This window comes from Osmerus mordax, chromosome 24, assembly GCF_038355195.1.
Source record: "Osmerus mordax isolate fOsmMor3 chromosome 24, fOsmMor3.pri, whole genome shotgun sequence".
NCBI classification, from domain to species: domain Eukaryota; kingdom Metazoa; phylum Chordata; class Actinopteri; order Osmeriformes; family Osmeridae; genus Osmerus; species Osmerus mordax.
This window is the reverse complement of record NC_090073.1, coordinates 7,246,592-7,260,003: the sequence shown is the minus strand read 5'-3', so window position 1 is coordinate 7,260,003 and position 13,412 is coordinate 7,246,592. Positions and strand designations below refer to the sequence as shown.

The 13,412-nt window shown below is 46.8% G+C and overlaps 2 protein-coding genes across 3 annotated transcripts; one reads left to right on the top strand and one right to left on the bottom strand.

The window, feature by feature from the left end:
- Positions 1–4,102: 4,102 nt before the first annotated feature.
- Positions 4,103–7,563, bottom strand: LOC136932940 (E3 ubiquitin-protein ligase NEURL3). 2 transcript variants are annotated; one of them, XM_067228258.1, is made up of 4 exons: positions 7,537–7,563; positions 5,785–6,279; positions 5,315–5,485; positions 4,103–4,668 (listed from the first exon to the last, which is right to left on the bottom strand). In XM_067228258.1, exons 1-4 carry the CDS (start codon positions 7,556–7,558, stop codon positions 4,490–4,492), a joined length of 867 nt encoding a protein of 288 aa, XP_067084359.1. In that variant the 5' UTR covers positions 7,559–7,563; the 3' UTR covers positions 4,103–4,489. The 2 variants fall into 2 exon arrangements, with proteins under 2 accessions (XP_067084359.1, XP_067084360.1); XM_067228259.1 differs by having other exon boundaries at positions 4,103–4,638.
- Positions 7,564–9,833: 2,270 nt separating this feature from the next.
- Positions 9,834–11,749, top strand: nkx6.3 (NK6 homeobox 3). The gene is given in 4 exon segments (XM_067228359.1): positions 9,834–10,154; positions 10,156–10,303; positions 11,030–11,199; positions 11,522–11,749. Coding segments are annotated over 4 exon segments (867 nt in total).
- The last annotated feature ends 1,663 nt before the right edge of the window (positions 11,750–13,412 follow it).

Below are 13,412 nucleotides of genomic sequence, written 5' to 3'. Positions count from 1 at the left end.
CAGGCCAGGTCCCTGTCCAGTCAAAGGGACATGGAGAGAAAAAGGACGTCTCTGTGCTCAGGACTTCTGGAAGGTTCTCTGACTCCTTTTCTCTCTGAGGTGGTCTAACCCCCCTGGGCCATACTGCTGCTCTCCCTCTCTCCCGTCTCCTGGGTCTGGTGTTCCTCATGTTTCCTGGCCGGAGAACCGTGACTCAGACCTCACTCGACCCAGACGCTCAGTAGAGAGGCTGGATCAAGCTGGATCGAGAATAATGAGCATTGATTAAGTTCAAACAGTATGTACACCACCAAAACATTAGAAACCAGTGGCAAACACACGCCTCTAAATTCCTCTGTTAGGCTTTCTACCATACATGGCTAATTGGAACTCGGTTTTCCAGTTTGTCCGCAGACTCAGCCAACACAGACTGAGGAAAGGGAATTCTTAGATGCTGACAAGCATGTTTAGTCCACTGGTATCCTTCTGGAACCGAGGGCAATGTTCCACGTTGCAGGTGGTAGAACTCTTCGCACTTTGACCTTCCAAAACACCTGGTCGTAAACCGAAGATCATTTAGCATATGTCTGGTCAGCTGTGTGTGTGTGTGTGTTAAACCCAGCCCCAGGTTGAGAGAGGGTCAGCTCTTTTAAATAATTCAGTGGTCCGGCTTAGCACAGTGAGACACAGGCAAATGCCCGTACCTACTTACTGAGACTGCCCCACTGCTGTTGTTTTTGCCAAACAGTTGCAGAACCAAACCTGCGGAGAGGTGGGAGAGCTGGGCAGTGTTAGCTGAGGCAGAGGCCAGGCACAAACCCAGTTACTACACTCACACACACACTGACACGCACTGGCACGCACACACAGACACTCTCACACACACCCACGGCACCCTGCAGGGTTGGCATCACACACCCTGTCACTCTCAGACTCCATGGTGGGCTTCTGGCTCCGGCGCCTCCTCTTTCGCACACAGCCCTCACTTTCCCCACCCCTCCGTCAGATGCATGTTGTCCACATCAGAGGCGACAAGTTAGCATGTAGAGGATGCTAAAGATTTCCAACTGCTCCCAGCCTGCCCTCCCAGTGGTGAGGCCCTGGGATAACAGACCTCGAACCACAGAAATCACAGTTTTAGTGCCTCTCCCTCCCACCCTCCTACCACCCCCCTCCTACCACCCCATGCTGCCACCTCTATACAGACACTCCCAGCCCCTACCGACAGTGGAATGTACCGGCGGCCGACTCCAGAACGGGGTAAACACAGCCCATTAAAAGGCTGACAGCCAGAGTGGACCACAGATTGAACGCACCATGACATAAATCTCTGTTACGTAACGCTGAACTACATCACTTTAGGAACTAACTTGTCGGAGCAAGACGGATCAGAGGGTTCGGAACATGCAATCATAACCGCCTGTAAAACAGACCTGGGAGGTTTTAATCTAAAACCCAGTGTTTGGAGAGTTATAAAACTGGATATATTGCCATTAGATATTGTTGGTGTGAAAACAAACAGGATAAAAGTTATCGTAACCCATCTATCCTTGGCTAAGCTTTTCCCCAGAGGGTTAGGGTATGTAAATATTAATCCATGCATCCGGGAGAACTGCACTAAAGGAATGTCCTCTAACACAGCAACTGGGTTTATTTTACAAGTAAACACTCCTCTGGTCAACAGGCACATCTCCCAGTGTGGCCTGACCTGACCTGGCCTGTCTCCCAGGCTGACCCAGGCCTACATTCCGACCCAGCTCTCCTTGTCTCAGTCTGAGAAGCTGCTCTGGAACCTCAGATATAAGCCCTGTCTCCCAGAGCAGGCCATGAGCATCACTGTGCACTCTCCGCTCTCCGCTCTGCGCGTCACTGTGTCCTTGTCCTCCAGCTGAGCGTCAAGGCGAAAACACCCTAAGGTATGCCAAAGCCATGCTATCACAAAAGGGGTGTTTATAAAGACTTTATAGGCTGTTTGAAGCCATATAATAGCCTAGCAACATAGCACGAGATCTGTGTTGGGGTGAAGGTCTGATTCCAGTCAATGTATAAACCAATCACATTTCCAAACACTCCTAGCCCCACCAGCTCCAACCCAGTCAATTATTGTCCATCTAACTTCTGCCTACAGTGAGTTACATCCAATCTACAGTAAGTTCACTTTTCTCTGCAGTTGTCTACAGTAAGTTATCCCCCCCCATCTACAGCACTCAAAAGGTTTCTCAACATTGCACAACAATCCTCTGACCCAACTCAAATCATCCCAGGGGTAACACATGGAGACACAGCCCACAGACAGTTCAAAACAGGCCAACAGCAATGTGGATCTGCCGGCCCCTCTCTCCCTGCCCTCCGATAGAGTGGCGGAGGATGACAGACAGATCGTCCCTAGTGTTGGTGGCAGAGAGAGGGAGACAGCGGGAGGGGAGAGGGGGAATAGGGAGGAGAGAGAGTTGTACTCACAGAGCTGTGCAGGGTTAGGCTGAGCAGTGAGGTCCTCTCCACGCAAACGAACAGAGAGAGAAGGTGGGAGGGACCCATTACTCTAACTCTTTGTCTCTCTTTCTCTCTCTCTCTCTCTCTCTCTCTCTCTCTCTCTCTCTGCCCCTTTCCTTCCCTCCCTCCCTCTCTCCCTCTCTCTGCCTCCCTCCCTACCTCGCTCTCTCCTCCTCGCTCGCTCGCTCCCTCTCTCTTTCTCTCTCTCTCTCTCGCCAACAGGGTGTCTTTTATCTTCAGCGAGTGACTCAGCGCCGGTTCCAGTGTGTGTCTGCGTATGTGTGTGTGTGTGTGTGCGCGAGAGCCTCTAACAGCATGTCAGTGTGCACTGCAGTCCTGCTACACCCACCACTCCACTCTGCAGTTCATCAGGGACTCAGTAATAGTTTCCATCCACAGCTGGAAATAATAGAAATTCCCATGCAGGCACAGGCTCAGTGGCACCGCCCTGTACTGTTTTACGAGGAAAATAGGAGGCCATCTCCTTAGCCTAAATAAATAAACCCACTCGTATTTGACCAGCTGCCAACAGTACCTTGGTCTGTTCAACAAATCAGGAAGTGAGAGAAACTTGCGATAAACTTGTTGCTTTCTGGTTCCAGTCAACTCAGAATGAGTTGCTGGTGAACAAGGACTCCTACAACGCACGCACCCGCTTGAGCTCGCCCGCTGAGTGAGGAATCAGTGTTTCCATACTGTGGTCCAATTGTGCCAGTACACTAGCAGTTTGTCTCTTTTGCCCACTCCATTTGTTGTACAAACTGTGTAGCAGCAATAAGCATCTGACAGTGATGATGTGGCGAAGTCATAACGTCAATAATTACCCAACGAAGGCCACAAGCACGTGGCACACCTGCGCAGCAGTGAGTGAATATCACTGGAACGATTATGCTCCGTGCAAACAAATCATACAGATCATAATCATAATGAATGAATGTAGACCGGTTGTGTGTGCAAAAGTAAATTGATTGTGTTGCCAGATGTGATGTCGCCTATTTACTCACAGGCTTAGTAGCTCTATAGCATGTGTCCTCGTCCTCCTTGTGCAGGTTAATTTTCCACCTTAGTCTGTCCTCGAGTCCGGAACCTGTCCCTTAGGTAAAACATAGTTTTTCAAGTATTTCTAGTTATTTCACGCACATTTCAGGAGCCACGAACAATTGCTGAATGCTTTAGCTCGGCCAATTTTAAGACTACACCCAAATCTGCCCTCCAAGATAAATATTTAACTGCTTGACTGTGAAATCAACAACCAAAGGTCATCCCTCTTCTTTCTTCCCTCCATTCCTCCCCTTCGCTGGCATTGCCAACACCTTTAAGACACTAATAGGAGATTATTTGTTATTCCCCTAAATGGAAATTGCGCCAGACTAAAAAGACACTCGTTTACGCGCACATTGCAAGCATGCGTTTTTAAAGAAAGCTCATGTTCCAAAACTTTTCCACTATCTCTCTTGTACGTTGTTGCTTTTGTCGCTAGATGGCGCAGCGTTCATGACAGAACGATAGGTCAGGTTCTTCAAGCGGCCAGTGAATCATTAACGTAAAACATTGCCCCCTTGTGGACACATTCAGTATTATACATTTTTCAACAACAAAAAAGCACAAAGCAACATTGTTAATGGCAAGTTGTTGGTAAGTAATTTTATTACTATAAAATACCACTGTATACAAATATCGCCTATGGCATATTTAAGAGGTACAAAAGTAGACAATAGAAAATTCACAGTGTAATTTGGGTTAATGGATATTTAACCCCAGTCAGTAGATCATCTTTCAGCCTGATACAACCTGATTATGTCTCAACATGTCCAAGTAAAGTACGCGTGCAAACCCGCATATTACACAGTATTGTACTCTGTACATTTAGTCAGACATAGATTTGTGCAAAACATTATACATAAATACATTCACAATGGTCCATCATGACTCCCATGTGAGAACATTCAGTAGTGTGTGTGTGTGTGTGTGTGTGTGTATGCCGGCCTACAGCTAAAGAGTTCTTTCCTAGCGGTGGTTAGATTTTCTGTCGACACAGAGGGCAGGTGCCAAACTCCTGGAGGACCCTCGCTGCACATTGGAAGCACAGGCACCGGTGACCACACAGAAGAGTGACTTCTGACTCCTTACTCAAACACACCACACAGTTCACCACGCTGTTCAAGCCTGCAACCAGAACACAGAACATGACATGACCTGGGTGCCCTCAGAGGGAGAGATCAAAAAGATGTGGAGAGGGAGAGAGGTGGGGAGAGAGAGAGAGGGTGAGAGAGAGAGAGAGAGGGGGAGGGAGAGAGATGGAGGGAGGGTGAGAGAGAGAGACTAAGGGAGTGAGAGAGAGAGAGAGAGAGAGAGAGAGAGAGAGAGAGAGAGAGAGAGAGAGAGAGAGGGGAGGGAGAGAGAGAGAAAGAGAGAGAGAGAGAGAGAGGGAGGGAGGGAGGGAGGGAGGGAGGGAGGGAGGGAGGGAGGGAGGGAGGGAGGGAGGGAGGGAGGGAGGGAGGGAGGGAGGGAGGGAGGGAGGGAGGGAGGGAGGGAGGGGTGATAGTGTAGGGTGGAGTCTGTGAGGTTAGCATACAGTACATAACATAAAAATGCAACTACCACCGTTGGCGCATGGCCTTGAGCAAACAGCTTAGAAGTTTCTGTCAATGTTTAACTAAATAAACCCAGAGCACTAGCTTGAAACTAGTTTGCCGGGTCAAGATGCTACGGCAAAGTTCTTACAAAGCTCCTGGTATTAGGTAGAACATGAGCATGACTCATAATACAGTGTTTTAAAACGTATTGATACGGTGTCATACATGATTGTATAAATGATTAAAACACTGTGATGATGGGTTACCTAGCGTCTGCCTGTTGGCTTGGCAGGAGTTGTGGTGGTTCTTGAGGCTGCATCCGTGTTTGTCGCTGCGACTGACAGAGATGGGACTAGAAACCTGGTTGAAGTCATAGTAGACTGACTGGGGAGCAGGGCAGGACCTCCGAGTCCCTAAAAGGTCTTTCTTCTTTGACCCTGCAAGTGAGAATCAGACATATGGTTAGCCAGTGACAGTTGAGCACGCTCTAGTCTGTTAAGGTGGTCTGATCTAGTCTGGTCAGATGGCTGAGCGGTTAGGGAATCGGGCTCTTAATCAGAGGTTGCCGGTTCTATTCCTGGCTGTGAAAAATGACGTTGTGTCCTTGGGCAAGGCACTTCACCCTACTTGCCTCGAGGGGAATGTCCCTGTACCTACTGTAAGTCGCTCTGGATAAGAGTGTCTGCTAAATGACTAAATGTTAAACTTGACAGACTGGTTGGCAATGTGAGCCTACCCTGCAGCAGCACAGAGCAGGTCTGCCCGTAGATGTCCATCATGGCCCAGAGATGCCTGCTAAGATCCAGCCCCTCCAGCAGCTTCATCGCTCTGCCATTTTTGTTCTGGATGTAAACATTCCCCCCGTGGGTCACCCAGACCTCCAGCCGGGACCCCTCCCGGCAGTAGGCCTCGGGGACGACGGCGGCCCAGTGCCCGGGCCTGTCCGTCAGGTCCGGGATGGCCAGGGGGGGCAAGGTCCTCACGGCGGGGGGCACCGTGGTGAAGCCCACGCGGAGGCCTCCGTGCCATTTGGGCACACAGCCCGTCACCCACAAACACACCCTCTCCCTCACCCTCACCGGCCGGTTGCTGAACACCAGGCCGTGCTGGAAGGAGCTCCTTGTCCTCTCGGCGAGCCTGGCCCCTTGGCTCAGACTCACCTTGTTCCCCACCGCAGTCGTGTGGAAGGTCAGAGGTCCCAGGCAGCGCAGGTTGCAGGCGTGTAGCGACTCTGCAAGAAGAGCATAAAGATCTCATTTATGATCTAATTTATGGTTTATGGTATATTTGTTGAAGTGTACCTTTCACTGATGAATAAAGAAATGAATGAAGACCGACAGATGTTGACTTGATAACGGCCATCATAAAAGAAGCAGATTTCAGTTTCAATATCAATCATCAGTTCAGAGAAATCATGTGTCATGTGACTGGCCTTTCCAACAAGGCCAAGGACTCACACTGACAAAACTTAAAAACCGAAAACTTTTATCTATTTATTATTATTAAGTCCATCCACCACCCTATTTGCACATGTCATATTGCACTATGCTGCCCTATTTTATATTTTTTTTGTAAAAAAAAAATATTTATATAGATTTTATATCTTACATAGTGTTTAGTTCTTTAGTATTAGACTTTTTTTAAAGATCTGTTTATGTTTATTGTATGCACCTTCCTGCCACAGTAAATTCTGTGTTAGTGTGAATTTACATGGCAACAAAAATACATTCTGATTGTAGATTACCTGAGCAATGAAAAGTCTAGCACGTTTTGCATTGCATTTGTGGTCAAAACCATCCACAATCTATTATTTCAACAACAACAAAATATTTGTCAGTAGCTCTTAATCTCTAAGACCGTACAGCCATGGATCTGATTTCAGATAAATCAAGAACCTGTTGGGTCACATGTATCTTGTTTAGAACTGCAGACAGTCTGATTTCCAGTCCTGAGATTTTTGTGTCTTTGTTTCTTTTTTTTTACATGACACACTTCTTGTTTCGGTCTTCTCTGATCATTCCCATCCCTGACCAATACAACCTTTCAGATCTATCAGTCTCTGGTCAGTTCTGAGGTCAAAGGCTGCTTTAAGTAAACGAAGCCTAGTGAATCTCCAACAGATAACTCATCTTACTCAAGGGGACTTCACAATTACCTCATGATTGGTTTATCTCCAAAAGAGGATGTTGCATCCCTTTACAAGCTATGTCCTGTTTTATATCCTATTTCACTGCCCGGCAATGTAATGCATGTGAATCAGGTTGTCAGTTGCATAAATAAATGACAGTTGACAGCTTGTAATATGACAAGCTGATCATATGAGTCAATACAAAAGTTGTCACCATATCTGAAAAAAAAACACTCTTACAACATCCTTATATCAAAATATTCTAGGAATATAAACAGTTGTAGAAAATTCTATATCAACCAAAATTGACAAATGCAGTTCTTCTCTCCAAAGACTTCAGATGAATTGTAAGCTTCTTACCAGACTCATTTCTGTGGCTCATCTTTTTGTCTGTAGGTTATGTTGCTTTGTGGAAGGGGGAGTGTAGTCAGGCTTTATAGAGACAAGCACATGTCAGATATTTACACTCTACCGATCACGAGGAAAGAGAAAGGGGGAGGGCCAAGAGGAGGAACCACACTCTGGAAAAGTACTCAAACTCAAACCTAAACTAAGACCGCTTTAAATGGGCCAGCTGCCAAATGTCTCAGAAAGAGTCATTTGGTTGCTTTTGGTTTGGAATAGATATCTGAAATGGTGAAAAAGTGCACCCATCGTGGCCGGTGGAAGAATGTATACCTTTGTCTTAAAAACCTTTGTCTTATAGATTTTTGGATATAAACCATCAACCCCTATGTATCTTGCCGGTGTGGTATCACTTTCTGTTTATTTTTTTATATGATATAATGACGGTGTGTGTACAGGTATGTGTACAATGGGAGTGTAGTGAAGCAATGCCATAAAACATGCTTGACTAGAAACGACATCCTTCCAAATGTAGTTTCCCAGAAATGGAGGATACATGTTTACAGCATTATCCATTTAGTTTTCTGCATGCATCACATTTCCATGTTTGTCGACAGATATCTTTACATACATATATCATGTACATATTTACAGATGATGATTAATCATGAAATACTGTATTTTAAGTAGGCGTAGGTGTGTAAATGAATGACATGATAGATAACATAATTTACATACACTTTACTTGAAAATATAATTTTGACACTGCAATATTATATTGTGATTGAACCCAAAGTGCATGATTCAACCTTAAAGCAATTACTACATGGTGCTACAATTTACAACATACTAATGCAAATTACTTGTCTTTTTTTGTTGGGAAGATCTAATTTCAAGATCCCATTGATTTCCTCTTGGTGAACAGCAGAAAGACTGAGAGTGGAGCTGTAATGTGTGAAGAGTGGCTCTCCTCTCTGAGCTGCCTCGCCTACAGAGGCTACCTCTCCTACACAGGCTGCCTCTCCTACAGAAGCTGCCTCTCCTACAGAAGCTGCCTCTACCACAGAGGCTGCCTCTCCTACAGAAGCTGCCTCTCCTACAGAAGCTGGCTCGCCTACAGAAGCTGCCTCTCCTACAGAAGCTGCCTCTCCTACAGAAGCTGCCTCTCCTACAGAGGCTGCCTCTCCTACAGAAGCTGCCTCTCCTACAGTGGCTGCCTCTCCTACAGAAGCTGCCTCTCCTACAGAAGCTGCCTCTCCTACAGAAGCTGCCTCTTCTACAGAGGCTGCCTCTACCACAGAGGCTGCCTCTACCACAGAGGCTGCCTCTCCTACAGAAGCTGCCTCTTCTACAGAGGCTGCCTCTCCTACAGAAGCTGCCTCTCCTACAGAGGCTGCCTCTCCTACAGAGGCTGCCTCTCCTACAGAGGCTGCCTCTCCTACAGAAGCTGCCTCTCCTACAGAGGCTGCCTCTCCTACAGAGGCTGCCTCTCCTACAGAAGCTGCCTTTTCTACAGAGGCTGCCTCTCCTACAGAAGCTGCCTCTCCTACAGAGGCTGCCTCTCCTACAGAGGCTGCCTCTACCACAGAGGCTGACTCTACCACAGAGGCTGCCTATCCTACAGAAGCTGCCTCTCCTACAGAAGCTGCCTCTCCTCTCTGAGCTGCCTCGCCTACAGAGGCTACCTCTCCTACAGAAGCTGCCTCTCCTACAGAAGCTGCCTCTCCTACAGAGGCTGCCATGACAGGCCATCAAACGGCAGCTCGTTCCCACTACACCTGTTCAAATCCCAATTAATCTCCTGCCGTCCAATTGAAGGCTTGGCTTTCTCAAGGGGAGCCAATAGAAACGCTCTGGCATTGTGAGGCCCCCGGCCAATCGCAGGCAGCATTCAAATGCGGCCTATCTTTATCAAGGTTGCACTCCACCTCATGATACTGCTCATTCACGGCCCCAAACAGAGAGCGGGGAGGAGGAATCTTGTCTTAAGGAACGGCTGGGAGGTGTCTCACTCGGTGGCACCACATCTGAGCCTGATTCTGGAACTGTTAGCACGCTGGACAATGTCTCACAGCAGGTGAAGGAGGAGACTGAGGAGAGCTTGTGTACTGGCACCTACCAACCGTCGGGACGTCCATATCTCCTGAGACCAAGAGCTGGAGGAACCGGAGTTACAGGTAGGGACCACAGGAGTCCACGTACGCGGGTCATCCTTTCAATGTGAAGACGGCCAACCTCTTTCAACTACTTTTGATTTTCGGCGTGTTGTCGAGGTTGAAGGACCACCCCTGTGAGCGTCGATTGGCCTTTTCATGACCAGACCTGACTGGGTGAGTCTGTTCGACCTGGAGGCGGACACACTTCCCATGGATCCCAACATCCAGGGCTCCTTCTTGTTCAACAACAGCCTGAACCAGTTCCCCTCGGACTTAAAGGCGCCCATGTGCCAGTACTCCGTGCCCAACTCCTTCTACAAGCTCAACCAGGGTCTGAACAGCCAGTTTGCGGCAGGCACGCCTCACGGCATCAGCGATATCCTCAGCCGCTCCATGGTTGGCATGGGGGCATCGGGCACCTCCCTGCTGTCCGGGTACTCCGCCATGGGGGGCTTCAGCCACCCGGTGGCCGCCACCCCCGGGAGTCTACTACAACCGGGACTGCAACCCTGCCGCGGGGGGTTTCTCCAAGCCTGGCGCCGAGTGCCCCATGAAGGGGCGCCCGGGCAGCTGCTGGGGGGAGGGGGCCTACGAGTGGAGAGCGGGGAGGCAGCAGTGCGCTAACAGTGAGTCTGTCACTCTGCACCGTCAGTCGCTGTTGCATCCACGTGAAGTTTCACTTCACTCACTCTCGGATTTGCAAGTTCATTTGTCACGTGTTTCATTCAACATTGAGTTTTTCTTGACTATGACTTATCTTAGAATTTAACAGTGATAGGTTTTAGTGGAGTACACTAATTGCATTCAGGAAATATTTTGCTGATTCATTCAGTCAGAGTCCATTGAGAAGTAATCATTTCTCACACCTGTACATTTTGTAAATAAACATTTTGTAAATAACCTGAACTTATTTCACAAGACATAGAAATAAAGTTTTAGAGTCAAATGAAAGTTGTATACATTTGGTTAATAAGAGACAACATTTGTGTAATAGGAACAGAATTTAAAAATCTACAGCAACTAAACAATTGAGGAAATGTTTATTAAAAGGTGAAGGTCAGTAATAAATTACTTAAATTCCGATTTGTCAATACTTAAAAAGAGCTCTGCATTTAGGAATAATCTGCATTTTTACAGAGAAACACATATTAAAGCTACTACTTTGTGGAGCTTTTGAAAAGGTTTGTCATAACATTTAGCCTAACCTCGTACAGTGTTCCAGTTTGTCATACAGTTCCAAAAACAGATTATACAGAACTCAACAAAATAAAATGCATGAGCTCTGAGACAAGACACATTCATGCAGGCTATCATTTGAAAGGAACATTTAGCGTGATGTCTTTTATTTGCAGACAGTGGTCACCTTGGCGACATGTCTGGCAGAAAGAAACACACCCGGCCGACGTTCAGCGGACACCAGATCTTTGCTCTGGAGAAAACCTTTGAGCAGACCAAGTACCTGGCGGGCCCTGAGCGAGCCAGGCTAGCCTACTCCCTGGGTATGACAGAGTCCCAAGTCAAGGTAGAACACCCTCTCACGCATCTAACACGTTCATTTAATACATTTACATGACATTTAGTCATTTAGCAGACGCTCTTATCCAGAGCGACTTACAGTAAGTACAGGGACATTCCCCCCGAGGCAAGTAGGGTGAAGTGCCTTGCCCAAGGACACAACGTCATTTAGCCTTCTGATTACGAGCCTGATTCTCTAACCGCTCAGAAGCCTGACGCCACCTGACCTGTACGTTCACACAAACAAATACTGAAGTATTTAGCTCTTCATTGATGTTGCACTTATTAAATAACGTACAACCTACTAATGAAAGGAATTCTTCCTTCAGGTGTGGTTCCAGAATCGCCGCACCAAGTGGAGGAAGAAGAGTGCTTCGGAGCCCAGCTCCACCCAGGTGGCCCACGGCGAGCAGGGCGGAGAGGTGTCGGAGAACGAGGTGGAGGACGAGGAGTATAACAAGCCTCTGGACCCCGACTCTGACGACGAGAAGATCCGACTTCTGCTGAGAAAGCACCGCCGGGCATTCTCTGTCCTCCGCCTCGGACCGCACGTCTGACACACTCACACACTCGCTCACTTTCACACACACCCGCACACATGCAGATTTCTCTCTCTCTCTGTCACACACACACGTATAATTTTAAAGCAGATATGCATGCTGTTGCAACGATTTAATTAGGATGAAGAATCTATTGAAATACACACACATTTGAGCATGTTGCCAAGAACAACCCTTTGATGTGCGTTACTAATAATAAACAAATGTAATCTACGGTCATTGATAAAACCAATGTTTACTTTTTGTACTAAATTTAATATCTGGAAGCCGTAGTAAATTAACCAGGTAAAGTGTTGAATCATATGGCAATTGTATCTGTTTGTTTCTCAACAACAGACGTTAGTTTCAATTTTATTTGCCATTTGTAAGTACAAGTAGAGGTACATTTAAATACTTCATCCTGCTCCTCAACTGTTTCCTATCATTCAACTGTTGCTAATCTTTCAAAACACTCTGATTTGAATGAATTTAGTGGCTTAAAGTTACAGTAAACATCGTTTTTTGTTTTGTTTTTTGTTTTACTTGCATTTCGCTACAGTATTTGATGTTATGCTGCGCTGTTAATTCAGGTTTAGGGGCATGTGCATTTCAAACTGTGTAGCTGAGATTTCATTTTGGCCTTCATGCAGACTAGACCACAGGTCAGCAAGCTTTCAGAATACTGTATAAACCTCAGAGCTATTAACTCAAGGAATCTACAGACATTGTAAATGAGTTATGATGTTGATATTGTACAATAAATTGTGGATTATTTATTGAATACATGTATGATGGTGTCATAACTTGTTTTTAGTTGTAAATGTGAACGTGGTGGGGAGATGACAACCCACACACACATCTACATTCGGAGATAAGTCCATTCGTAGATAAGGCCTACACAATGAATGAGATGTGAGAAGGTTAAAGGTTAGGTGCTGGTGAGGTGTTTCTGATTGGGAGAGAGAGGATTTCAGTGGCTTCGACTCCAACACTAAATCAAGTGGCTGAGCGGTTAAGGAATCGGGCTAATAATCAGAAGGTTGCCGGTTCGATCCCCGCCGTGCAAAATTATGTTGGGTCCTTGGGCAAGGCACTTCACCCTACTTGCCTCGGGGGAATGCCCCTGTACTTACTGTAAGTCGCTCTGGATAAGAACGTCTGCTAAATGACTAAATGTAAATGGCGGTCTGAGTGATATTCAGACATCAGACGTGTCACAAACAACAGCCCAGTGAGCTGTGACTGTAGGACAGATGGCTAATTGAGGGGGGAGTTTTACTTATTTGAAACCACTGCTAAATATGCAGCATAAAAGTGTAAAAAGTTGCCGGTTGTGCAAACACTAGTAGCTCGGGGATGTTTCGGCATGGGCCTGCAACTTCGGAAAGTCTTTGAAGAACGAAAGAGGACGATTGGCCTTGATGCCGTTCAAGGGCTTTCGTTTTCATAAGACATACCTTAGCCTACACTTCTCAGTAAGCTGCTGCTAACTGTACTCTGCTGGCGCTGCTCAGTAGACCTTTCACTGAAGACAGATCTGAGTCGATCTTATTGAAGCCACATCTGTCGTGGAAAAAACAGTAATGTTGAGGATCTGATGCAGAACAACTCACCATTCCAGTCGGCTTTTTCTCTCTCGACCTGTAAATTGATCGGAACAACATGCCCAGTTCTCACCGTT

Excerpts from the sequence above, each read along its gene's own strand:
- LOC136932940 (XM_067228258.1), bottom strand. The coding sequence starts at position 7,558 with ATGAGCCACAGAAATGAGTCTG. Across the intron at positions 6,280-7,536 it reads GAGCCACAGAAATGAGTCTG|AGTCGCTACACGCCTGCAAC; the intron begins GTAAGAAGCTTA and ends CTCTTCTTGCAG. Across the intron at positions 5,486-5,784 it reads CTGCTCTGTGCTGCTGCAGG|GGTCAAAGAAGAAAGACCTT; the intron begins GTAGGCTCACAT and ends TCTCACTTGCAG.